Here is a 25,984-nt window from a genome sequence, read left to right as displayed (position 1 = left end):
ATCTCCCCCTAGTGACAAGCAAGTGTAGGTGCAAGTTCACAAACTGCACCTGTTTAATTAAACCTATAGATCAGAGTCGATCTGTGACGTTATGTTTACGTGACTACACACAGACAGCGTTTCTCCAAACAACTCGAACATAATGTTTCCACTCATGTCCTCTCCTGTGCAGTGATACTGCTTTAAAATGCTTTTTACTTTTATTTTTTTTGTCTGTGAACAGTCATGCGGACTAATGTCAGATGCTCTGAATCATGTTTTAAAACTATGCAAAAAGATGAGCAGAAGTAGATTCACATGATTCCAGTGAAGTTATTTTGGGTAAAGAGCTTATTAAATAATTTAATCTAAAATCAGCACACAGGAGAAAAGTCTGTTAAATACAATTCTTTTTCTTTTTCTACTATAATCCTTTAATAATCATCACGTGTGAGCTCCTGTGTGCAGCGAACATGTTGATGAATAGGATATAACGATCCAGGTCTAAGTCGTTGATTAGCAACAATAAATATGAGTTATGATGAAGTATTGGACCAGTGCACATTACTTTGTAACAAAGGCTGTGATGTACATGATAACCTCACTGCTGCTTCACCTGCTTCAGTCCAAAGAGCTCCGCACTCAGAACGAGCAGCTACAGACGGTAAACACCTCGCTGGGCTCAGAAGTGAACAAGCTGCAGAAGCAGCTGGAGCTGCTGCGCAGTGAGCAGGAGGACGGAGGCCAGGTGAGGTCGCTGGAGGAAGAGCTGGAGCACTTGAGGAAGGAGCTGGAGGAGGCGCATGCCCTGAGGAACAAGATGGAGGAGGAGCATATCAACGAGAAGATGGACCTCACACAGGTGGGCGAGGGAGACAGACCGACAGACACAGCACACGTCCTGTCAGGCTATTTTCAATTCAATTCAGTTTTATTTATATAGCGCCAAATCACAACATAAGTCGCCTCAAGGCGCTTCATAGATACAGAGAAAAACCCAACAATCATATGACCCCCTATGAGCAAGCACTTTGGCAACAGTGGGAAGGAAAACCTCCGGCAGAACCAGGCTCAGGGAGGGGCGGCCATCTGCTGTGACCGGTTGGGGTGAGAGAAGGAAGACAGGATAAAGACATGCTGTGGAAGAGAGACAGAGGTTAATAACAGATATGATTCAATGCAGAGAGGTCTGTTAATACATAGTGAGTGAGAAAGGTGACTGGAAAGGAAAAACTCAATGCATCATGGGAATCCCCCGGCAGCCTACGTCTATTGCAGCATAACTAAGGGAGGATTCAGGGTCACCTGGTCCAGCCCTAACTATATGCTTTAGCAAAAAGGAAAGTTTTAAGCCTAATCTTAAAAGTAGAGATAGTGTCTGTCTCCCGAATCCAAACTGGAAGCTGGTTCCACAGAAGAGAGGCCTGAAAACTGAAGGCTCTGCCTCCCATTCTACTTTTAAATACTCTAGGAACAACAAGTAGGCCTGCAGAGCAAGAGCGGAGCGCTCTAATAGGGTGATATGGTACTACAAGGTCATTAAGATAAGATGGGGCCTGATTATTTAAGACCTTGTATGTGAGGAGCAGGATTTTGAATTCAGAGGCTTTGCTGCAGTAAAAGTGCTCATACTGCACAGTAAAAATACTCTCATCAAGAAAATGTCCTGCAGTGAAAGTCAAATTATATGAATATGATCAGAAAATATTACTTCGAGTATTAAAAGTAAAAGTATTCACTGCAGAAAAGTTTCCTCGGTGGGATTTCAGTGTGCTCGCTGTTCCAGCTTTGACTCATCAGAGGTGTTTAAACTGATTCAGTGTTACTGTTGTAAAACCGGCACACAGCGACGTGTGTGTGTGTGTTTCAGAGGGTGGATGAGCTGGAGAGAGAAAACTCCCTGCTGAAGAGCGAGAAGGAGGAAATGAACCGACGCATCCTGCAGCACTCAAAGAGCACAGAAGGTAGGTTACCTGGAAAACACACCTGGATTAAGATGTGTGCAAGCGACACACTCACACAAGAGTCTCTCTGTCTGCAACAGGAAACACGAGTCAGACCGAGTGAGTCACTTTTCCTCTGTGACTGTCTTTAAGCTGAGAACAATGATTTATTGATGCCTTCCTGCAGGCTTGCTTCTCAGTGGCCAATGGAAACAGGAAGTAGGAACGAAGGTGAATTCAGTCAGAAAGTCCGACTGGAAGCAGAATAAAATCGAAAAGTTTCAGAGACTAAAAGATGACTATAACACACACACACACAACTTGCCTTGTAAGTCTTAGTGAGGACATCTAATTGACAAAAATTCTTTCCCTAACCATCAAAAAATGAATGACTAACCCAGGTTATGGTTAGCCTAAACTTAACTGTAACCCTGAGACTAAAACCACATTTTGAGTCTCAAAAATGCCCGACACGACAAGTATAGTAACAGTCAAATTTTTGGTCCTCACAAAGATGTATAATTACACACACACACACGGACGGACACACACACACACACACACACACACACACACACACACACACACACACACACACACACACACACACACACACTTCAATCAAACAGTCTTCACAGTTTATTTCCATTCGTACTTTCACTAAATGAGTTCTTTCAGCCTGGTGGCAGCGAGCAGTGCAGGAAAAACAAACCAGACTGGAGACGCATCAAATTTATTTACTTAGTTATTTAGTTTTGTTTGTTTTTATCCAAGTGGAGCGATTACTGCTGAAACCACAGGAAGCTCTACAGCTCAGCGTGTTCTCGTGATGGACCTGCTGTGTCCTGGTGATGGACTTTTCCTTCCTGGTTTTAAATGGAAAGTGTTTAAGTGCATCTTCTTATGGAGCATTTATAGAACTTAAAGCAAGCACAATTAGAACATTCAGTTACAGTTCAGAGCTTTATCATCGACGTCAATTTAGCACCTTCATGTTTGGGAACTTTTTTTTTAGCTTCTTTTGAAGTGAAGCAGGCTGTGAAGAGTTTACAGCTTTACTCACTGAAAGCTGCCGTTCATTGATGGATGTGTGTGTGTTTCAGAGGAAGTGAGCAGTGTGTCTCTGCAGTCGGAGCTGGATAAGGAGAGGGAGCGCTACCAGAACCTCCTCAAAGAGTTCTCCAGGCTGGAGCAGAGATATGACAACCTGAAGGAGGAGATGTCGCTCAACAAGGTGACCTCCTGACCTCAGAGAGACGTCATCACAAACACACTCACACACTGACGTTTATATTTGGAGGGCAACAATGAACTCCAGGTCATGGTGCAGTCCTTTAGTCATTCTCTGGTTTAGAGTTCTGAATTAGGAGAAGTGAAAATATCTTTTTCTTTCTTTCAAACAAAAAAAAGGCTGATATTTCACAGTTCTTCCGAGTGTGTTTGAAGCAGAGAGCTGGATGTTGTTCAGTTCGGTGCTCACATCTGTGGAGATCTAACTGATCATATTCAGTTTTTGTTTCATTCAGAAAAATATCCTGGGACCTAAAGGCTTCATGAGAACACTCTAATAACACCATTATGAAAAGAAAAAATATTTTGTTAAGTAAAAGTGTTAAATTGCAATGAGAACACTGTAAGGTTGATCCCTGCACAGATGTAGTGGATAAACGAATCAAGGTGTCCTTTGCAGTCTGATCTTATCAGTAAGAAAACTGTTAGTACCAGAAGGATGAAGGCATCGGGAAAGGTTAGAGTTGAAACAGACTTAAAAACCTACAGCTCTACGACACAATCGTCACAGCATCTGAACTCAGATGTTCTCAGAATTTTTATATCTGAGAACTTCTGAAGTTTTCTAAAAGTTTATGGTTTATTCTAGTTTTTCTTCCTAGACCTTCAGTCTATATTTTCCCTTTTTATATCAGCGACTTTAGTACATCTGTGGTGACTTTCTTCCTCCTGTCATCCTGCAGTTCCAGCCTGGCCACACGAGGAATCCGTCCAATCAGAGCAGCCTGGAGTCGGACTCTAATTACCCGTCTGTCTCCACCTCAGAGATTGGAGACACCGAGGACTCCATTCAGCTGGTGGACGTGAGTCAGTTTGTACTTTGTCTGCACAGAGCAGGCATCAGATCACACAAGTAAAGAGCCAGAGAAGGAAAAATAGAGGGCGTTCAACACAGTGACGTTTAACTAACAGGATTTAAATCAGTAATGATGTGGGTGAAGTGTGATTATAGATTCTCCAGAAGTGCATGCAAGTTCGTTCAAACGTGTTGCTGCAGGATATCCAGTTATTCTTTTAAGCTGATGTGATCTGAATGAAAGAAAAACATTGGTTTTAAATCTGAGTCACTTCATGAAGAGTACAATTGGATGATTCAGTGTTCAGAGATGTGTGTTAAATGCTAGCTCTGATCATGCTGGTCTGCAGGAGATGGGGATAGACAAGGCCGCTATGGATATTAGTCTATTCATGAAGCTGCAGAAGAGAGTCCGAGAGCTGGAGCAGGAGAGGAAGAAACTGCAGCTCACAGTGGAGAAGATGGAGGAGCTGGCCAAGCGAAAGGTGACTGAGCAAGGATTTATCAGAGGGGCTCGGCTGTTTCCTCTGAGTTTTTATCTGCAGGAAATGAATCAGGTTCTGATATTTTTCTTTGTGCTTCCTTCATTTTAGGGCTCTCAGTCAAGGCCCTCCACTTCTGAGCAGGAGACGGCTGATCTGGCCTACAATAATCTCAAGGTACAAAACTGAAACCATTTCATGGCATCAGGACTTCTTCTCTGTCCTTTCAGATGAAGCTAGTGTGTAACAAATCAACATCTAAAACTTAAACGGTGAACTTTGTGTCTCTGCAGAGGCAAGAGCTGGAATCAGAGAACAAGAAACTGAAGAACGACTTGAATGAGCTGAGGAAGACGGTCGCTGAGCGAGCCTCACAGAACAGCTCATCCAATGAGCTACAGGACAGCTACAACCTGCTGCTGAGCCAGCTTAAATCAGCCAATGAGGAGTTGGATGCTCGCAAGGAGGAAGTCCTCATCCTCAGGACGCAGATTGTGAGCGCGGCCCAGCTGCAGGAGAAGAACGAGAATATCCTGAGCCTGAACACAACGGTATCGCATTAACAAAGTTCTAATCCTTATGAGGAGGCCAGATTTGTATTTGTTATTCATCATGCTACCCCACACACTATAGGTGGAGCAAAGCTTCACGTGTTCTCTCTGGTAAAACACATTATCAGTGTAGAAGCTCAGCTTTGTGTTGGCAGCGTGTCTGCATGTCTAGAAAAGTGAAATAAGCTTTGGCTGCGAGGTCAGTTTAAGCATTTTAAAAGGCAGCCAAGACAATTTCTTTCTGTGGTGTTTCTGTTTGTGATTACAGCTCTCATACACGGTCATCTCTTGTCAAAGAATACGATTTTTGTGACAGAAGGTTCTTTTAAAGGAAACTATCATTATCTTTATTATTACTATTACAACAAAGACAAACCTTGTGGTTTGCCCTTAGGTAGTAATAGAAGAGGATTTTCAGCTTCACAGAGGTGGAAATCTGCTTATTTTCTCCTTGTTCAAAAGTAATGAGGTCACTGCAAAGTGATGCAATATTGAATCATTTGATATTTAACTCATATTGCACAGCGGTGTACTCACTGCCACTGTTCGACCTACTTCCACATACAGACATGAGTATAAACAGGCTTTGCGGCCTCAAGGTTCGATGGGAAGCGCTGTCCAGCCCGATTCCAACAGAAAATGGAGTTTCAGCTCAAAGGGGGGATTTTAAGACTTTTATTTATGAAGAGAGGTTATGTTATAATATTACCGATCATTAGGCTCAGTAACAGTTGGCTCAGTGATTGAAAATGTGAGAGAACACTTCCCACGAGGCTGCAGCAACGGGCTGGATTCTGCTTTAGACATTTTTCTTGATGAAGTCTTTCACCTGCTGCCACTGCTTTCAGATAAACGCAGTCTGCAGTGCAGTGGATGAGTCAGAGGGCTGAGGATGTATATGAATTTATCGTGTTCATGTGTCAACTGTCTGTGTGTTAGAGTGATATTAAAATGAGGTCAGTGAGCTGTTGTTTGGTGATGTGACATGCTCTTTCTGTGTCTGAGCAGGAAACTGATTCTACTCCTGTGGTGAACAACAGCAAAGAGCCTGTGGACAAAGAGGAGGCGCTCAAAGCTTACCATGGACTGTGTGAGTCCAAAAAGTAAGTGACTAAAGAACCGAAACCAGCCAGCTTTACCACAGTGAGGTATTTGGGCAGAAGAGATCCTCCATACAGGTCACGTCAGCTGATCTCCTCTTTAGTTGTTGACACAAAAGGCTTTGAATGCACTCTTTGTACTTTGCTCTGGCTGTTCTCAAGTATTTGATTAAAAAATCCTTCTTTTCTTCTCTAATGAATGATCCTGCTAATTGAAACTTTCTGAGACTTTAAATCAGATTTCAGAGCGACAGATTGCCGGACACGAGGACTGTCTGTCGCAGACTTCGTGTCATTCACTTCTGTCAGCTGCGCTGAAGCTTCAACGGATCACATTTCTGTTTCCTTCACACATTTTCAGTCTCTACTCATTTTTAATGTCCAGTTTGAGAGTCTCACAAGACTTTGAGGCTTTTCCCAAACCTACATAACGATCAGCGGGTAGCTCCTTACCTCTGAACACAGAAACAAAACCACAAAACAGAAACAAACAAAAGAAGACAACAAACAAAATAACCAACAGCTGGTTTAAATTCGGCTCCTTCTGCACATCTGGGCCACATCCAGCTCCCCTGCTGTCTCTAGAAGGACGGTTGTTCTGACAACTTGAAATTTCACAAACTCCGAGAAAACAAAACTGATCTGACTTCATGTCGAGCATGATCACTGCTGATCTGAGCTCTTCTATGGAAGTTGGTTCCATTGAAGAGGAAAACTGTTAAATACTCTAGCAACAACAAGTAAGCCTGCAGTGTGAGAGCGAGGTGCTCTAATGGTACTACAAGGTCATTAAGATAAGATGGGGCCTGATTATTTAAAACCTTGTATGTGAGCAATATTGAGTTTTGGATTAAACAGGGAGCCAATGAGGGGAAGCCAATATAGGAGAAATGTAGCTTCAGAAGACATCATAGAAACTCCTGAACCAGCACCGTCTCACTGCACTTCATCTCGCTTAGTCACATCAAATCTGTTCAGTTGTTTCTAGAAATGAATTTCCCCATTTTTGATTTCAGTCTTTGGTCTGATATCTCCTCGTGTGCACGTGTTACATTTTCAAAGTGCAAAAAAACCCCAAAATCAGTCCCACAGAAGTGATTGTGATTTGGGTTAAAATAAAACACCTTTGTGCCGTTCCTTTTTCATAGGATCCACCAAAACACAGGGCTGTGATCATCACAAATAACGAGTGTAGCTCTAACAGTGTTTTAGTGGCAGCAGCTGAAGTTGTGGTTTTTCTCTTGTTTATGTAGCGACTAACCTTTCTGCTGCTCTCCCTCCTCTCTGTTCGCTGCGTTGCTCCTCACATGCTGCTTTTATCTGCTTCTCTGTGTCCTCTGCCTGCTGCTGCTGGACACCAGTAACCATCAGGACTGGTGTTACCTGAATGAAGATGGAGAGCTGGGCTTGGCTTACCAGGGCCTCAAACAAGTGGCCAGGTTTCTGTTTGCTCATTTCCTCTGCTTCCTTTCATTTCAAAAAAATCATCTCTGTAATGTTCTGGACCTCAGTCTGTTCGTGAAGGGCCGCTTCTACACCCAGTGTGTGAAATATGAGGATGCTCTCAGCTCCTAAGTAAAATCCGCCATGTGAACTCAATCTGGATTTGAAGTTTGTTTATGAGCCCAGAAAGCAGCTGTGATGGTTCAGCTTAAGGCGACGATTATCCTCAATATTCTCTTTATATGTTTGAGAGTTGCTGATGAATCATATGCAGTTTAATATTTATGCAGCCTGAAGAAGAGGACACCATTAATTTAAAATACACAAACATCAGTATTAACTCAGTGAGTCACACATTCACGTGTCAGTGCTGACTCAGCAACTTTTAGAGCAAAAATCATAAAATTATTACTTCTAAAATAAAACAAACAAAGTAAACCTTCATCATGAACCTTCAGTGTGATGTTACTTCATGGGGAGGTTAATGAAAATGTGTCTTAGCCCTCAGAGGATGTTTCACACATTGGCTGTATCACCACTGATCTGTCTGTGCGGTGTTTTGCTGTGTTTTTGTTTGTTTTTTTGTTTGTTTTGGTGTTTTGTTGTTTTCGGTGTCTGTCAGTAACACTCTGGTCCTCCCGGTCCTGCCAGGCTGCTGGAGGCTCAGCTGCAGACTCAGTCCAGGCAGCACAAAGACGAGCTGGAGGCCCTTCACACTCAGATCGAGCTGCTGAAGGGTGACATCGAGGATAAGCAGGAAAAGCTCAGCTACATGATGTCTCTGTCTCCAGAGGCTCAGGTGGAGTACAGCGTCCAGCAGGAGATCACGCGGCTCACCAATGACAACCTGGTGAGCAATACTGCAGCAGCCGCTGCTGCCGGACTCCCTTCCTGATTCCTGTTTTCTGTTTTCCGTTTTCTGACGCTGCTCTGTGTCTTCCTGCAGGATCTCAAAGAGCTGGTGGAGAAGCTGGAGAAGAACGAGAGGAAGCTGAAGAAGCAGCTCAAGATCTACATGAAGAAGGTCCAGGAGCTGGAAGGTAACAGGAGAACAGGAAGCTGCTCTGTAGAGCTGCACCTGATGGTCAGAGGCTAAGTGTGTGTGTGTGTCCATGTGTCTGTTTTTCAGCTGCTCAAGCAGCAGCTCAGAGCAGCAGGTCCAAACCTGAGCTGATACGTCAGGTGACCGTTCAGAGGAAGGAGAAGGACTTTGAGGGGATGCTGGAGTACAACAAGGAGAACGAGGCGCTGCTGGTCAAGACCTTGATCAATGGTAAGAACATCGCCCCAGCTTCATGTGGTTTTTCTATCTTACATGAGGTTTCATATTGTGGGTGAGGTATTCCCATCCACCTCAGACTGCGTTTGTTCAAACCGCATGCTGGATAAGATTTCTCCCACAGCTTTCAGAAGTTAGAACGGAAGCTCTGAACAAATATTCTAACTTAAATATTTATTAAATCAGGCATTTGGTAGTTAGAAAAAGCAACACAAAAAGCTGTCTGGTTTCCAGCTGTTTCTGTAGCTCCCCAACGTCCCTCACAGTGACGGCTTTACTGTCACTAAAGTTGAGCTGGAGGTGAAGTTGAAAATATGTGATGACAAGACGAACAGCAGGATGCATGTCCTCAGGATAATAAAACCAGAGTTGTTTCACCCATTGCATGTGATTTCAGACATCCGCCCCAACAACGTGTCTGGTACGGTGCCCTGTCTGCCAGCTTACATCCTCTTCATGTGCATCCGCCACGCTGACTACATCAATGATGACCAGAAGGTGGAGTCTCTGCTTACCTCCACCATCAACGCAATCAAGAAGGTCCTCAAGGTTGGTGCTACTGCACACACAGCCCACCTGTCTGATTCCACACACAGGTTCTTTTATTTTGAAAGTCCTTTTATTCATTCTGCAGAAGAACAACGATGACTTTGAGATGACATCCTTCTGGTTGGCCAACACCAGCCGACTGCTTCACTGTCTGAAGCAATACAGCGGTGAGGAGGTGAGGACCTGATCGATATCTGTAATGAATGAGCAGACAGAAGCAGCGATTAACCACTCTCACATCCTGACATCTTCTTCATCAGGCATTTATGACACAGAACACGTCCAAACAGAACGAGCACTGTCTGAAGAACTTTGACCTGGCTGAGTACAGACAGGTGTTGAGCGATCTCTCCATCCAGATCTACCAGCAACTCATCAAAGTGGCAGAAGGCATCATTCAACCCATGATCGGTGAGTTTGCCTGAAACACCAAAAAGGAGAATTTTATGGTTTGATGCATTTAATTGCAAGATGCATAAATGCACATGATGCATTGGTTATATTTTGCTTAAAGAAATATTTATGTGGTTTTCTAATTGGTGCCTCTCGTTCAGCTTGGTGTGTTATTTCAGCATAGTTAAAAATAAAGAGCTCGGGACCTTATAGAAAACTTTGCAAAGCTCCTCTCTTGCTGGATGGTCAAATGTCCTGGACAATATGAGTTGCATTCATCAGTCAGATTTCTAGAAGGATAAATATCCAGCCAGTAGAAAGAGATTAGAAACTGTTCGAGATATGGCCTTTCTCCTGTTGCAGCAGATTCATTTACAAAATTCTTGAAGAGTTATTTCACATTTTTCTACTACATGTTTGGGATGTTTAACCTGTCTGTGAGAATTTTAATCTTTAATCTGAAAACCCTGCGTTTGTTTTCTTTAAGGATGTGGAAGCTAGTAATATATTGTTTGACCTTTTTTTTTCTTTCACCAGGGTTGTAAAATTGTGCACGTTTAAAAGGGAAAATTGCATTTTAATTTCTGCGTGAGTCGTTGACAAAATGAAAACATGCTGGACTTTGCTGACTGTGTGTTCAGGTGATGTAACTCTGTTCCTTGAGAAAGTCAGCTGCTTGACATACCGACAGAAGTGGGTATAGAGTCATTTGTGGGGAAAGAGGTACTTTCCTCCCGAGTCCCTTTATGAGAAACACAAACATGTTTGTGCTGAAAACAGCTGACAAAACCATCCGTTAGTGTGTTTAAACCAGATGGACAGAAGTCTGGTGGTAAATGAAAAAGAAGTGAAAATAAAGACTTCTGGAGCCAACAGGATAAAATGATGACAAGGACAGCTGTGTCATTAAGCCTCATCTCTGTTGTTAAATATGAAAAACTCAGTGACTTAACCACAACCCGAATCTGCAGACATCACTTTCAGTCTTCTAAAACATGCAGCGTGTCAGTGAGTGGCTGTCAAAGATGTTTGGCTTTCACAGATCATTGCTCTCTGTTGCAGTGACATTTTAGATATGAGCCACACTAGTAGCTGCTGTTTCATCTGCTGTCAGCCAAAACATTAATGCAAAGGTTGATAGTGCAACCAAACCGAATTCTGTCCAAGGAAACATTTCTGTGTTCTCAATTCAGAGCTGAACTACTTATTTTAACTCACTGCTGTAACCGCATCATCAAAGGAGCTGAGGGCCGCCCAAGAAGTCCTGTTACAATTATACAGAAAAATAAAATGGGGTTTACCGTCCAGCAAAACCATCATTGTGTAATGAGAGCAGCACGAAACGGAACCGAAGCATTATTTAGATGCTAAACTAAATGATAAATGCGGTCATTTGTAGTGTTTGGTCAAGTGTCATAACATGAGGAAGAAGCAGGTTATCACAACAACCCCATGGTGAAATCTTCTAGTCCCACTCTTCTCCTGTTTTGTGTTGGTTTGAGTTTTCGTTGAGTTTGGGGAATTTTTTTCAGAAACTACGTCACTCTGAGGTAGCAGCTGACTCATTTCCTCCCCATATGAGTCATCATGTGACTTTCTGCTATTGGACTGTGCACAGTGGTTACCACAGCAACCACAGAGCTGTGGTCAGTGTGAACTTCATCGTTATTAAAGGTATTTTTATCTACCAGAAGTCTTTAAGTCGAACAGAGTAAAGGCAGGCTAAAAAAATCCCCTCAGAGCTGCAGGACGGTTATCAGTGGACAGATGAGTTAGGGTCAAATCGAAGACTAAACCTAAGACACGGTCCAGAGCTTGAAGAAAGATGAGTTTTGAAGGGTTTTTTTTTTTTTTTTTTTGGCGAATGCATACCCTCCACCAAAGCAAAAGAGTCTCTGAGCTGCTGCAGGAATTCAACCACAATCAGCTGGATGTTCTTGGAGTGAGCAAAGTAAAACTGAATTGAAGTAGCTAACAGCAAACATGGATTCATGGTTTAGATCAAAGTGAGCAACTTCGGCAGCAAAGTGCTGCTCAAGACTGCCTCAACATACCTGGAGCTGCAACCTCATTGAAGATCTGAAAACTCTGGAGTCTAAATGGAGAAAAGCCAAAACCACAAAGTGACTGGAGAACAAAACAACAAGCGTTGGAGGAACTAAGTCTGTATAGCACCATCCTGTGTGTTTTTCTAGATCATTTTGTTGCTGTGTAACTGGTGTAGGTCTGTACCTTCCCATCTGTTCTATAAACGTTCTTCTTTGTATGTCTGAACTCCTTTTCTGGTTTCTGTTTTGCCATCCAGTGTCGGCCATGTTGGAGAGCGAGAGCATCCCCAGCCTGGCAGGCGTGAAGCCGATGGGCTACAGGAACCGTTCGTCCAGCATGGACATGGACGCCGACGGCCCCACCAGCTACACCCTGCAGGCCCTGATCAAGCAGCTGGGGCAGTTCCACAACATCATGCGAGACCACGGTCTGGACCCTGAGATCATAGGTCAGGCGGTCCGGCAGCTCTTCCACTGCATCAACGCTGTTACCCTTAACAACCTGTTGCTGCGCAAGGACGTCTGCTCCTGGAGCACCGGCATGCAGCTCAGGTACTAAACCTGCAGCCGACACCCACAAGCTCAACTTTATAGTTTGTACTCCATTACAATGCAAAACAAATTTACTAAAATCTGTGAACTATGTACCATATATATTTTATAATTTTGTCTTTATACTTTATATTGCAGGTATTTCATTGAATTAGAATCCAGTGAAAATTTCTTTGCAAGTTAAATGAACTAAAGAAAAACGTCAGTGAGCTCAGTTCGTCTTTGAAGTTCTTCCCTCGTTAGTTACAAGTTCTAGAGATGAATGGTGCAGATAGCTTCAGCTGTGGTTAATGACTCATTTTTATCAACAAACCTAACAATAATCCCAAACAGGTCACAAGTTAACTCACAGCTCGCTGAGCTCAGCCAGCTGTTCCATCACTACAGGCTGCCCTTTTTGGCTTTTTCATGCAGTACACAAAAACACATCACCTCAATCCAACATGACTGTCAGTTGAATAGAAAGGCTGGAATAGAACATCATCAAGTTTATGATGATTTTCTATTCTATTCATATCATGAAAGCTTAAATTGAGTTTTAGGTTGCGCTCTGTCCAAAATAATAATTTAAAAAACTTAAGAAGTGGAATTATTACAATAATAATCTGGATTTTTCTGGGGCGACAAGAAAGAACAAGAAATCAAAGAAGCACTGGTAGAAGAAGAGCATTGACCATAACTTGTTACATAATGTGCTGGTTTGTTGTTAGTGTTCAGATTCAGGAGAAAGATCGCACAGAGAGATGGAGGTTGGCTTTAACGTCACATCGCCAAAACCTTGTATGCCTGAACTCTGTGGGTCTCCCATCAACCCCAACCCTCACTTTGAATTTTGTGTGTGTGTGTGTGTGTGTGTGTGTGTGTGTGTGTGTGTGTGTGTGTGTGTGTGTGTGTGTGTGTGTGTGTGTGTGTGTGTGTGTGTGTGTGTGTGTGTGTGTGTACACAGGTACAACACCAGTCAGTTGGAGGAGTGGCTCAGAGGAAATAACTTGTATCAGAGTAAAGCTGCAGCTACTCTGGAGCCGATCATTCAGGCTGCACAGCTGCTGCAGGTCAAGAAGAAAACGTCGCAGGACGCCGAGGCCATCTGTGCGCTGTGCACCGCGCTCACCATGCAGCAGGTACGCTCAGCTCATCTGAACCCGAGCAGGCGATCGATAACACTCCCGATCAGATAATGACAGGATGTTAACCTGCTGTCTCCTGCAGATCGTGAAAATCCTGAACCTCTACACGCCTCTGAACGAGTTTGAAGAACGAGTCACTGTGTCCTTCATCAGAAACATTCAGGTGTGAATCACACAGACGGTTTAGCTGCTTATACCTCTACCAAACACCAGAGGGAGGATTCCTCTGGGACATGAAAAGAACAAATGTAAAATTTTGAAGCATAAAAGGTGGAATCTGAATGTCAGATCCGTTTACAGATGTGATGTTAGAAAATTTAACACCTCATGCTGCTGGTGCCAAATCTGAAGATCTGAACCAATCAGGTCATTTAAAAACAGAACTGCAGAATTATTTTTGCTTCTGTGCTTCTTATTCTGCTTTGGAAATAGTTCACTTTGGTAGAAAACAGAAGTAAAAGCAGAGGTGCTCATACAGAGCCTTTTTTTTTTTTTTTAAACACCACCAAAGTGTCCCTTTAACTTTGTACTGCCCACATCCAATGTAGATATTTGGGAAAACCCTGCATTGCTAAACAAAACCAGGAGCTCCCAGCAGTTTTCAGGAAAATCTGATATCTTACACGAATCCTATAAAATGCCCACGGTCGGTCTGATGAGGCAAGTGTAAACATACGTTACATACATACATGCGTAAACATATCCAATAATGTAAATTCTGCGAAAAACCATGTTGCTGTCTTCGGATAAACTGAAACTGTTTGGCGTTAAGAGCAAATTTAACCTCCTAGGACCGGGGGTCCACATACGTGGACTGCACATTTTGGGTTGTCTAGACCAAAATACTAAATCTTGCTCCACAAGGTCCTGATATCCACTTATGAGGACATTATACTGCCACTGTTCTATCTCATTTTTCTCAGAAACAAAAATCTGGTAAAAATAAATAAATAAATAAATCTGGTAATTCTTTGTTTTTACTTTCATCAGGTCCCAATCAGCCAAAATGACAAAGAGAAATTAAAAATCATGCCATGAAAGAGTTCGGGTCTTAGGAGGTTAAAGGTTGCACAACTATAAACAGCTGAATTGCTTTCAGCTGCCTTGGTTCTACTGCTGCCGGTAACACAGTAGCAGTAGTAGAACAAAGTTCATGAATCCAGGTCACAAACGGTCCTGGAGCAGGAAAGTAAGCAGGAGCCACGGCCTCCAGAAACTAGAAGGTTTCTGTTTGTCTGCATTCAGTCATTTCAGCTGTGTGCAACATTACACAGCAAAAGCATGAAATATAAACGGGTTTCTGATGTCTGTTCTTTTTGGGTTTTTTGTATGAATACTTTGCCTCTATGGGACCAGTGATGTCAGCCTCATGTTTGACTTCTCTCTGTCTCTGTGTGTCCAGAATCGCCTTCAGGAGAGGAATGACCCTCCTCAGCTTCTTTTGGATACCAAACACACTTTCCCGGTCCTCTTCCCTTACTCGCCGTCTGCCCTCAGCCTGGAGATGCTGCACATTCCTGCCTCGCTTAACATCGACTTCCTCGTCAGAGTCTGATGACCTGCCAATTAATCTGACTGTTTCCCAGCAGCGTCTGCTGCCTGACACCTCTTATTGATCATTGTTTCTGTCTCCATGTCTTCCTGAGAGCAGCACGTCTGCCTTTCTGCCGAACAAGTTCATCTCCTCACGTCTCTCTGAAGTAAATCCTCCACGTTTCTGAAAAAAACCTGCAGAAGTCCAGTCTGTGGAGTCCACATCACAGTTGTTCTTCTCTGACAGTAAACTGTGCTGCTGTTTGAGTAGATAAAGAAACACAGAATCTAACAGAAGGAGCAGAAAGGTTTGCAGAAGAATGAAGAAGGTCAGGAGGAAGGTTCAGAGGGATCATTTAGACTCAGAAGAAAAACAAGATTTTTTAGATGTGCGTGAAGGTTTCTGAAGATTAGACCCGAATAACTGACAATATTCAGCATTTAAAAGTTCAGGCTTAATCAGTCAAAATTGCATGAGATTGGTTGGCTGTGTCAGCAGTAACATGTTGATTTCTGTAGACTCTTTACTTCCTTTGAGCCTTGAAGGTTGTGGGTCGTATTTATTTATTTAGTTATTCAGTAGCATTAAAAGGCTGATTATCTGCTTCTGTACTGATATAACGACACCTTTAAACACTAAAATTACACTAAACTAAAACTAAGCTGTTAACAGTTATTTAATCTCATATTTGCTCCTGCTCCTCCAGTCATGTGTCATCATGTGACTCTCAGCTGCTCCTAATACACAGTCAGCTGTGGAGGATCCCAAACGTGTCAGAAGAAAGTATCAGAAGTTATCAGATCTGTCTTCCTGTGATCGTTTGGCCAATTAAAAAAGCAAAATGATAAAATAATGCTGCAAACGAAAGCAAATGTTTAAGATGAAACTAACTGCTGGGACACGTCAGGGTTATTCAGGTTGGCTGGTGCAGAGACGTGAATCTTGGTTTTTTTTTTTGCATTTAAAGACAGAAAGATGTTCAAATGTAGACGAATAAATGAAGCGATGAAAATGCGACAGTGTAGTTTTTAATAACAGCTGCTGGCAGTGTGATAGCAGTTAATGAGCTAAAGAGCAGGTAGGTTGTTCTCCCCCTGGCTTCTGGAAAACCTTGTTGTTCACTCAGCTGGTGCAGAGCAGCCTGTAAAACGCAAATCAACACTTTTTCTGATCTCCTCTCAGAGTCTGTGCAGGACTTCCACTTCGTCTCTCTGTAATGTCGTTTATTTCTGTGGGAAGTTATTTTTTTTACTGTTTCTGTTCTTCTGTTTCTCTCTTTTGCACCACACGTGGAAACACTACTAGGTAAAATACTAAACATGCACAAGATAACACTGCAAACCATCACACCCTCACATTTTTCCTTTTCCTCCAAACCCACGTGCCATTCTACGCTGATGATGTTCTGTTGGATGCCGTTCATCTTCATCTTTTTATGAAGTGCAAATGTAATAAAATGAAGTTTAACATGTGAAGAGTTTCACTGCAAACCTGCTGTGCACAAGTTTAATAATTCAGGTCATTCATAAGACAAAAACCGTAAACTGGATGTTTTTGTGCTGACTTCACACGTAACTGAAGGTTTGGTTTTATTCTGCAGTAAAGCTCTTCAGTTTCAGATGTTTGAGTCTGGATGAAACGGAGTCAATCACTGTAACTCAAAGAATATATTTTGGAATTGAAGTCTTGCTGATGTTCTGTTAGCGTCGTCTTTGTTTATGAAATGAAATTTCTTATTGAAACATTTCTGGCAAAAATATAAACGTTATTTCCACAGTTTAGCTGAAGCTGATGGGAGTTTAACCAAGTTTACACACTTGTAGCTGCTCTGATCATTCAGAGAGCAGAGCCCCTTGTTTCTGCCCCAAAGTCACAGCTGGAGCATGTTTACAGGTGTGTTTGTTGAGGTCTCACTGCTTATAGTGCCAGTCTGAAACTGCTGAAGCATAAATTAAAAACAAAATGTTTGAGAATATGAAACTGCTAAATGCACTTTGTAGGCTTAGGTGTAAACTTCAGTTCAGACTTCAATACTGCAGTCACAGCAATAAGCTCATCACTAAAAATGAAAGTCTGACAGGTTTTTAATGTGCAGAGAACTTTTACAAATTACAAACATTTCAGGGACATTTCTGTTATTTTTAATTTTCAATCAAAATCCAATGAAATGGTGATTAAATGCAAATTTAATCTGGATTATTTCCCCAAACAAGAGACACAAAAGCAGCCTGATGTCAGTTCATTAATCTTTCATGTCTAAAGCAGCCAAAGAAACTTCTCAGTGTGCTGTCTTCAGAGAAAATATTAAAGTAAGAAAAATTCTTTACAAGTGATTCCAAACATCTGAGAGCAGCACATGTCTGCACATACTTGCCTGGTGTCTGATTTCTGAAAAAATGTTTACCTTAAAGTGTTGCAGAAAAGCTACAAACTGGTCAAACAACTGAACCAACACAGAGATTTGAGCATCACAAATGCTTCACCTGATGTGTTCTTCCAAAAATACTTTCTGAATTAGTCAGAATGAAAAACACTGAATATAAAATGAACCTGCAAAGTATAAACATGACTAAAATGAAACCTCATTAATAAACCCGTTCAGTGCATTTAACTTAACGTTATCCTCAAATAACTTATTCTTCAACCTTAAGAATCAAATTTCATCATATTCATCTTCAACAATCACAAAGTTTCTTCAAACTGGAGAAAAATCAAACCCAGTTTTCAAACACAGTCTGACGATGAGGCACTTTGGTGCTCGACACGTCACTGGTGTTGAAGGAAAATAAGATTTATCACCCTGAATTAAAACTACAACGTTCTCTAATGTTTCTGATCTCTAAGTGAATAAATACTATAAAAATGTCCCCACAGTCTGCACTGACTGTTGGCAGAGAAGAAGAAGAGCAGCTCTGTGAACGAGGGTTTGGTTTGCTTCCCACAGCAGCTCGCTGTCAGTTGTGCCAGCTGTCGGCCTGCGAGGTCGTCCGTGGTTTACCTGTCGCTCAGGTGGCTCAAAGCTTCACAGGACGCCCACTGATCTGTTTCACACTCTTACACACACACTGTGACTGCAGGCTTAATAAAACACTGAGTCACTGTCGGGCAAAAGAGTGAATATTTTTAATTAAACAGTCGTATTTAATAAAATATATTCACCATCTTTAGTTTGTTCAGGTTTTATCATAATGACCTAAAACAAAACTAAACAATTGTGCAACAGAATTTAAACTGAATTTTAAAAAACTGGAAACTACCCAAAATAATAATATGCACTTAAAGTTAAATATAAAACTAGAGGAAGTGTCTTTAGTTTTGGTTTCTTCTTCTTTATTTTACAGCTTGACAAAAACCAAATATAATATTATAAAAGCTGGAAAAAAAGCCATTGAAACAAACTCCATCTTGAAACTGCAACAAGAGTTTCAAACCATTTTCCTCTACCTGGAGAACTGAGCCTGCACTTTATTTATCATCAGTTACCTGCAGCTTTTACTGTGACTGTCCCACTGCTGCTTTAACCATTCATTCACTGTGTGTGGAAAGACAAGTCATCATAATCCACACATGTATAATGGACGTGTTAAAATAATAAGCATTTATTTTAACATTTTAAAACCAAGCTTGTTGTGTCAAATCTGACACGTCTGTTCTAAGAGTGCATAGCTTACAACAGTCTCCTCAACAAACGCACCAGTTGTGTCCTGTTTAACTTCAGCCGCCCTGAGAACAAGTCCACCAGAGCCTTTGCATTTTTACATGCTGTATTTTTTAGAGCATTTCAAGTTCCTATTCATCAATACAACCGCTCTATCCTAACTTTTTATAATATGTATACATTAAGTCCATAGTAACTACATAAAATTCTAAAAAACGCAATAAACTACAAAGAAAATGAAAATTGTTATTTTTATGTTGTTTTTACAGATTATTTTTGTTACAGAAATTTTGGAGGTTTATCCCTCAAAACAAGTTGCACAAAATTTCCAACCACAGGAAATTTATTTTGAGTGTCTTCATAGTTTCATTTTCGAGATACACTAATTTTTGTAAACTGCAGCAAAAATGAAAATAAATATTATTGTGCACAATTTGCAAAAAATCAGCATGTGCAGCAAAATAAACCATTTCAAACAGTGCAGTTTAAGTTCTGAGCATCAGGAACTACACAGAAAAACATAGACATCACCCAAAAATAGTTTTGAAGAGTAAAGGTTTATTTCTAATTGTCAAAAATCATTATAGTCACAATAATGAGGTCAAAAGTCTATTGGCAAACTTAACAAATGTGATTTGAGAGTTTAAAGTTATGTACCCCACAGATTATACTGTAGTATGAGGAGACTGGAACATGACACCAGATGAATGGATGGACAGATGGCCTCCTCGCTTAGGAAGGAGGCAGCAGAATAACATTGCTGTGAACTTTGCTTGTGATAATAATTTCATAGACATTTAGAGACATGTGAATCCTGGAGTTAAGAGTTATCTGTGGTTTAAACCTAATGAAGATATTTGTTAAATTCAGGATCAGAGAATTTACTATAAAATTCTGCAAAGAACTAAATGGGAAAAAACACGACTATGAAAGTAATTTACTTTGGGAAATAGCTCAGTGTTGTAGTAAAGAAAAACGGAACATGCAGGAGAAAAATAAACTGATGGAGGTACAGACTAAATTAGATGATCTTTGCCTTGAGGAGGCCCAGGTTGCTTTTTAGATTGAGAGTCAAATGGACTGAGGCAGGTGAAAAAAAATCATCATATTTTAGTAAGCTGGAGAAAAGTAGACATCAGAGAAATGTAATTACAAGCCTACTGATAAATGGGACTGAATGCAAAGATTTCAGAGAGATTGAAGTCTTTACTTTCTATTCCAAGTTGTCCCAGAATATTCAGCTGATGCTGACGGGTTCTGTAATAAGATTTAGTCTCGTGCCGTGTATTGACATATTGACAAACCATTTAAATATTTGTGTGACTCTGAGCTTACAACTGAGGAATTGGATTCAGTGGTCATTAAAATGGCCTTAAACAAGTCTCCAGGGACAGATGGACTCACTGCTAATTTTTATCAGTTCTTCTGGAAGGACTTAAGAACCTTGCCATTTGGTGCGTTAAAAGGAGCTATAGAAAAGAAAGAACTGATGCCAAGTATGAAACAAGAGTTAATTACACAGATTCTGGTAAAAACAGAAGACTTTTAGACAATTTAAGACAATCACCTTACTAAACACTGATTATAAGATCCTGTTAGGGGCTGTAGCTGAGAGGCTGAAGAAAGGCATCTCAAACATAATTAGTGAAAGACAGTCAGGTTTTTTCAAAGGAAGACTAATTGATAATATTAGGCTGCTTTTCTCCTTGATTACAGTGACATAATCCAAGAGAGGGGATACATCCTGTTTTGAGGTTTTTAAAAAAGTATTTGAGTCAATTGAACATAAGTTCATATTAAAAACCCTGCAGTCTTTTGGTTGTGGAGAAGAATTTATCAGTGTGAAAGGGATGCTATAATTCTATCAACAGCTCTGTTTTGCTGGAACATGGCACCTGTCAGAGGTTTGAGGTTACTAGAGGAATAAGGCAGGGCCGCAGCAGCTCACCACTTCTGTTTATCATGCTGAGCTCTTATCTATTCAGATTAAAAACAGTCACACTGACGGGTTAAATAGTATGGGTCAACTAATAATAATAAGTCAGCTGGCAGATGATACCAGATTGGACCAGATTCCTTTAGCCTTACAGGTGATCAACCACTTCTCCAAAGCTTCAGGTCAACAGCTGAATATAAAAACATGTGAGATACTAGCTCTGCATGAGTGTCCCTACGAGTTATAATACACTAGCTACAGCCATCCCAGTCCCTTTGAGATCAATGATTAAAGAAGATATTGTGCACTCTAAAATTTCTCCTGGACTGACGCCGCTCTGCATAGCCGGTGCTGACTTTGTTGACAGCAGGTTTACAAACAAGGCGATCAGAAATATGTTAATAAATTAAATCTATCCTAACCCGGTTAAAAGAAATTATATTCTAAAGAATTTGAGGCCATGAAGGTTAAGGCAACACAGAGATAGCATATTTCACTTCCCCTTCCCCCTAAAACAAAAGAGGTTAATTTTAAAGTCAAAAATTTGATTTATCCAACCAATAAATTCCTAAGACTGAAATTTAACCTGGATGTGAACACATGTACATTCTGTGAAAATAACACTGAAAGTTTGGATCAGTTGTTTTTCTATTATGAATCGCTGCGCTCCTTTTGGATTGACACGTGGAGCTGGCCACAGTCCAGAGTCTTCTGTTACTACGTTTGACGGTAACTTTAGTTAAATTTGGGATGCAGGCAGACAACCCAAAATTAGATTTGGTAATTAGGATTGTCTTGTTACCTGGAAAAAGGTTTTAATTTTTTTGTTTTTGCAAGCGGTCTTTACGTGGTTTTTACAAAGCCATCAGTGGAAGGAAACCCTGACCTGGGATAAGTGGAATGACTGATATGTAAGTACAACTCCCCCAGTTTATTTTGCAAAAACAAATAAGTTTTAAAGTAGTTACGCAAATCGGAGCGTGGACGCACCTGTGGGCTCAAAAGGGTTAACAATAAAAACATCAGAACATTTATCCTCTACAGTCTTGCATTCAACAGGATAATACAAATACATCAGCTGTATTATTATCATAACATATAATAAAAACAGCAGCTTACAGATGCTTTTACTCTGGACATGAACTTTATTTATATAAAGTTGTTTTTCTTTTAAATCTCACAAGTTGTTAAATTGCCATGAGGTGGAAGAGGATGAGCGGGTTGACAAACCCTGGATTTTAACCACAGACTGTGAAGGAGAACTGAACACAGGCACCTTGACATCACCCATGGGAAGAAACAGTATAAAAATGCACTGAAAGCAGTTTGTTATATAAAGGTTTTTAGTTTTAAATGACGGACTTCCACTGAGTCCACTGAGTTCCCCTTTTCTACACTACCTTTGGTGGAGGTGATCTTTGAATAAGAAATTATTTTCAGTTTGAAGGAATGAAATTTTTTCATTTTTGGTCCTTTGACCAAGATTCAGGAAAACTGATTACTAAAGAAAACAAATCTGTATTATAATAGCACAGGTTTAGTGTTTAGAATTCAGGTTATTGTTTATTAAGACGTCACATGGTAGACATTCCTTGTGTCCTAATGGCAGGAGTAGCATGAAAAGAACAGAGGTTGTTCATGATTGGTTAAGTTTACACTAAAAGTAATTTACATGAAAATATCCTGAAGGTGGAAATTTGCATGTGAGTAATTCTTGGAGTTGATCTGAATCTAGAAATAATCTGAAATCATTAACAATTATTATTGTCATGGAAACAATTTTTTTCTATTTTGTAAGTAACGTTGTTCAGCAAGAGCAATATGAGGCATTGGCAGCGCGTAGGCCTATTTTTTTCAGCGGTGACCCATCACCATGGCAACCAATAAAGTAGAGGTTTAAAAGAAACATCAGCGGCTGTATTTTAAGCCAAACTATGAGCTTTGTCTACACTTAACCAAGCAGTTTTTAATGAGAAATAACAGGAAGTATGAAAATCTGTGATGTGTGTGGTGGACTGTGGTCTCTGGTGGGAGAGATGAGACCAAACACATAGATCAAAGTTTATATCCAAGAAGATGAAACAATAGATAAGAAGTTGAGACTGTATCGTGAAATGCCCTGAGAGTGCACTGAAACCACAAACTCATGTGTGGACTCAGTTCGTGCTTGTAGTGGAGGCAAAAGCAGGAATGCAGTGTCAGGTGGATCTGGTTTGCCAGTTTCTCTGGAGGGAGGAACACATACCAGTGCATGAAATCCCCTTTCTGCTTTTTGTTTTCTTTTTCTTTTTGTAGTAATTTCACAGATAGAGTTTCGTTTCTCGGATCAGGAACTCGGAACAGTCTCGTTTTTTAGGCTTCAGTCAAACCCACAGGGGCTGATTCTGCAGGTATCTATGCTTTTGTAATCATCATTAACTTACTGTTTTCTAATTATCACTGAGTCTTGTAACATGCTAGCTTGCATTAGTTAATGTGTTACTGGAGTGACAGCTGCTGAAAATGGGCCTCTGCATACTTGTATATCTATTCCAGAAGCCTTGTTGAGAGGATGCGGTGTTGGACTGCTGCTGTTTTCAGTTTGTGGTTTTGTGTTGGTTTGCTTTATGGTACGTCTTATTTAATAAAATCATGTTCATTACTAAGGAGTTACACACGGTCAGCGTATCAGTGCACTGGGAGGAGCACTCGGGGCATTTACAGCTAAATCAGACCTCATGAAAAAGTTGATCGACTTTTAGTAAGAGCCTCCTGACAGACCTCTTTTGTCTGTCAGTCTGTGTGAATCATCAGTTATTTCAGTGTTTGTGGTGCAGAAACAGAAAGTTTCGTGCGGCCTTCAGCGCATCTCCCTGCAGCTGAATGAAACCTGCACCTGTACGCGAGCTCGTCCGGTCAGCATCCTCTGCCCAGCAAATCCTCCCAGTGACTCTGAGGAGTTTCACTGCACTCATGTTTCACTTCAGCTGCTTGTTGTTTTCAAAAGGATGAAGACAAATTATGAGGGAGGAAAAGGATGTGGTGACAAGTCATTTCTAAACAAGCCTAACCCTACCCTGTTTGCACAACGTGCAACACCTTTCTACAGAAATTCACTGTTAGCTGTGCACTCACACTCACGCTGACACGCACCGAAGTGATGAGGACGAAGAAAAAAAAGCAGTCGGGCTGAAAAAAGCACAAACAAGACACGAGGAGCAGCAGGAAGCAGCGTTTGTACCAAGGCTGTACGGAGGAGACATTCATGTGGCTGCTGTAGCCCCGGCTTCAAAGACTCACTCATTTTGGTGTGGCTTCACTCAAATTCAGCACCATGAGATTTTACACTGTGGTTTCATGTATGGGTGTAGGTGTAAAGACATAAATAGCTGTACGTTCTGTAGGTATATGTGGAGGCAGGTATGTGTATGTAAGGGAAAGACATCCTGAACGTGCAGTGTTTAGTGTCTCAGACCTGCAGTCAGTGACCTCCTCAGGGGCGCCTATACATGCAGGTGCCATCATTTCCACAGAAGCGCAGAGAAAACAGGCCTCAGAGGTTCGTGTCATCATTTCATTCATCAGAGCGACAGATTCACTGGTAGTTCAGTAAATGTTTGCGGGTAAAATGAAACTTTTCTACACTTCAAACTGTTTGTTTCCACTCTGGGCCTTTTTCAGTTTTTCATGAAACTTTATGAATCAGTCAGTTATTAGAGATGATTGGCGACCAACGTTTTTCACTACAGAATAGGTAATACCGCCACGCTGGAGGGTTTTTTTTTTATTACTTGAAACAGAAAAAAGAAAGCACCCAGCTTTAACTTTAACTTGTTTGTTCTTTACAGCTTTCACCCTCTCAGCAGTTCATGTTTCTGCATTTATCTGAAAGCTGCGGTTACTTCAGTAAAAACAATCTCAGAAAGCTTTAATGATCATGGAGGTTATATAAAATCTGATCAGTTTTATGACAGTGATCGGCCACGTGAGAACCTGGAACCAGATAAGATCATTTCTCCTCACTATTAATTTGATGTCTTTGTAAACTGCTGCTGATAACACTAGATGTTACAGTTAGGCCCTAATGGGACCCACTGCCAATGCTATGGGCCTGTGCTGGCCCACAGCATTGGCAGTGGGTGAACTGTGGAGCTGTTTGGGCAGGACAAAACAACATAGCCCATGTGTGCTCCAAGTGGGTGTCACCACACAGAACAGCTGTTTTGCCCTTTGGGACCCCATTTGGTGTGCTCACAGAAAACCCTTGTAGGACCCGTAGCAGTTTTGCCCTTTTGGAACACTTTTAAGCAAGTCTATTGCTGTCCCACTATAGACTGCCCAAAGAAAACCCTGAATCCCATGATAGTTTTCTATGGACCGTGCATAGTGGCAAAACTGCTGACACTTTAGGGCCCAAATGTAATAAGTGTGGATTGTGCCCTTCTAGGCTGCACTGTATTTTCTAAAAAGACTAAAAAAAAAACTTTTTTTCATCCCTCCTTTGAGAGCATGCTCCACAGTACAGTGGTTTATGTATTTGAATGTCAAACAAAGAATCCCTGGTCTGAGTTTGGAAGGGCAAATAAATTCAGTTTAAAGTACATCTGGTGAAAAAATCTGCCAAACCAACAATGTAGTAACCCCCTGTGAATAAGGGAGTGGCTAAAAGTAGCTTTCCCCCCCTTTTTGAGTAACATTATGGTCCACGCACCATACAAGCAAATGTTGGTCATGTACCTGAGCTGTGGGAACCAGATGGGCTCAGCTTCTGTGCAGCAGCATGAAATGTGGAGCACATCTGGGCTCTGCACCTGTGACAAAACAGAAAGATATTAGTATTATTTTCTTAAATTACGATTGCACACAAAGTCTAATCAGCAAAAAAAAATTACAAACATATCTAGGGGAACCGAATGTGCCCTACATTTCTCTACGTTTCTTGGCAATATGGGCCACAGTCAACTGCCCACGGTCCCCTCACACGGGCCCCTGAGTGTCGTCTTTGCTGTGACGGTATTTTGCTGTGGTAAGTTCATATATGAAAATAATCTGTGCAAGTGTTATTTAAGTTCATCACCTCAATTTTTACACTTTAAAGATGAAAAAAATCCATCTTTTAACATATTAAATAAAACAGTGAGGAACATATCTCACATCACTGACAGCTCAGGTTTTCATTTGTCTGTTAATGTTTACAACTGTACAGTTTAGACATGATAACAAACTGCACTCCAAGGTTAGATCAAAATGACAAAACACAAAGATTTTATTATAATTTTATTGAAGTTTCAGACACACTTTAATCAGCAGCAGTAATCATGTGTGCAAGCTGACATTTCCCGAAA

General features: G+C 41.1%; 1 protein-coding gene across 2 annotated transcripts in view; it reads left to right on the top strand.

Moving 5' to 3' along the window:
* myo5b (myosin VB) overlaps positions 1-16,764 on the top strand; it is a 48,753-nt gene extending 31,989 nt beyond the window's left edge. Inside the window, exons 22-40 of one of the 2 annotated variants that reach the window (XM_026174640.2) lie at positions 605-841; positions 1,850-1,943; positions 3,026-3,156; positions 3,896-4,015; positions 4,359-4,493; positions 4,602-4,667; positions 4,784-5,041; positions 6,050-6,144; positions 7,503-7,580; positions 8,236-8,434; positions 8,531-8,624; positions 8,714-8,857; positions 9,261-9,412; positions 9,498-9,587; positions 9,673-9,823; positions 12,111-12,405; positions 13,352-13,526; positions 13,615-13,695; positions 14,935-16,764. In XM_026174640.2, the coding sequence (XP_026030425.1) occupies positions 605-841; positions 1,850-1,943; positions 3,026-3,156; positions 3,896-4,015; positions 4,359-4,493; positions 4,602-4,667; positions 4,784-5,041; positions 6,050-6,144; positions 7,503-7,580; positions 8,236-8,434; positions 8,531-8,624; positions 8,714-8,857; positions 9,261-9,412; positions 9,498-9,587; positions 9,673-9,823; positions 12,111-12,405; positions 13,352-13,526; positions 13,615-13,695; positions 14,935-15,087 (2,748 nt within the window). In that variant the 3' untranslated portion in view covers positions 15,088-16,764. The remainder of the gene's footprint in view (positions 1-604; positions 842-1,849; positions 1,944-3,025; positions 3,157-3,895; positions 4,016-4,358; positions 4,494-4,601; positions 4,668-4,783; positions 5,042-6,049; positions 6,145-7,502; positions 7,581-8,235; positions 8,435-8,530; positions 8,625-8,713; positions 8,858-9,260; positions 9,413-9,497; positions 9,588-9,672; positions 9,824-12,110; positions 12,406-13,351; positions 13,527-13,614; positions 13,696-14,934) is intronic. The other variant, XM_026174641.2, reaches the window with a different exon arrangement.
* Positions 16,765-25,984: the final 9,220 nt, after the last annotated feature.

This window comes from Astatotilapia calliptera, chromosome 7, assembly GCF_964374335.1.
Source record: "Astatotilapia calliptera chromosome 7, fAstCal68.1, whole genome shotgun sequence".
Classification (NCBI taxonomy): Eukaryota; Metazoa; Chordata; class Actinopteri; order Cichliformes; family Cichlidae; genus Astatotilapia; species Astatotilapia calliptera.
The sequence above is the reverse complement of the archived record's forward strand: the minus strand, read 5'-3'. Positions and strand labels throughout refer to the sequence as shown.